The sequence below is a fragment of the Triticum dicoccoides genome, chromosome 5A (assembly GCF_002162155.2).
Source record: "Triticum dicoccoides isolate Atlit2015 ecotype Zavitan chromosome 5A, WEW_v2.0, whole genome shotgun sequence".
Lineage (NCBI taxonomy): Eukaryota > Viridiplantae > Streptophyta > Magnoliopsida > Poales > Poaceae > Triticum > Triticum dicoccoides.
Window position 1 is genome coordinate 523,814,934 of NC_041388.1, and position 540 is coordinate 523,815,473.

Below are 540 nucleotides of genomic sequence, written 5' to 3' on the forward strand. Positions count from 1 at the left end.
TACCCTGACATCTCTGACATCTCAAAGCCGTGCGCGTTGACGAGCAGCCGCCCTTGGCGACGAGACGGTGGTGGCGCGCCAAGGGAAGAGAGTGGGGGAGGGGAAGAGGGTGTGGTGCCGCCCGAGGCGAGGGCATCGAGGGTGGGGACAGCACCGGTGGGGGAGACCGGAGACGGGCAGGGAGGTCACCGGTGGCTGCCAGATCGGGGGAGGGTTAGGTGGAAATCCTAACCCTAGCAGAGAGGAGGGGGGGACGCCATGGTCGTGCCTGGACTAGTGGATATGGGGAAGGTGAGGGGAGGGGATGGCGGAGACGAGGTCGACGGTGGGTGGCGTGGCGGTGGTGGGTGGGGATGGCGTCGGATCTGGAAGGCGGGGTGATGGTGGCGGCGCGATCTGGAAGGGGAGGAGGAGAGCCGAGCTGTAGGTGCAAGAGGACCGCGGGCTCCTGCGCGATCTTGGGGAGGGAGACCGCGGGCTCGGCGTCGCCTGGAGGTGGAGGAGCGTGGTGGCGGCGAGCGGCTTGAGCGTGCGCGATGA

At 68.3% G+C, this 540-nt stretch overlaps 1 protein-coding gene across 1 annotated transcript in view; it reads right to left on the minus strand.

Annotated features, from left to right (window-relative positions):
- Positions 1 to 11, minus strand: part of LOC119299860 (heat shock protein 81-3-like) — a 1,809-nt gene extending 1,798 nt beyond the window's left edge. The window contains exon 1 of the mRNA XM_037576996.1: positions 4 to 11. Within this exon, the coding sequence (XP_037432893.1) occupies positions 4 to 11 (8 nt within the window). The remainder of the gene's footprint in view (positions 1 to 3) is intronic.
- Between the last annotated feature and the right edge of the window lie 529 nt (positions 12 to 540).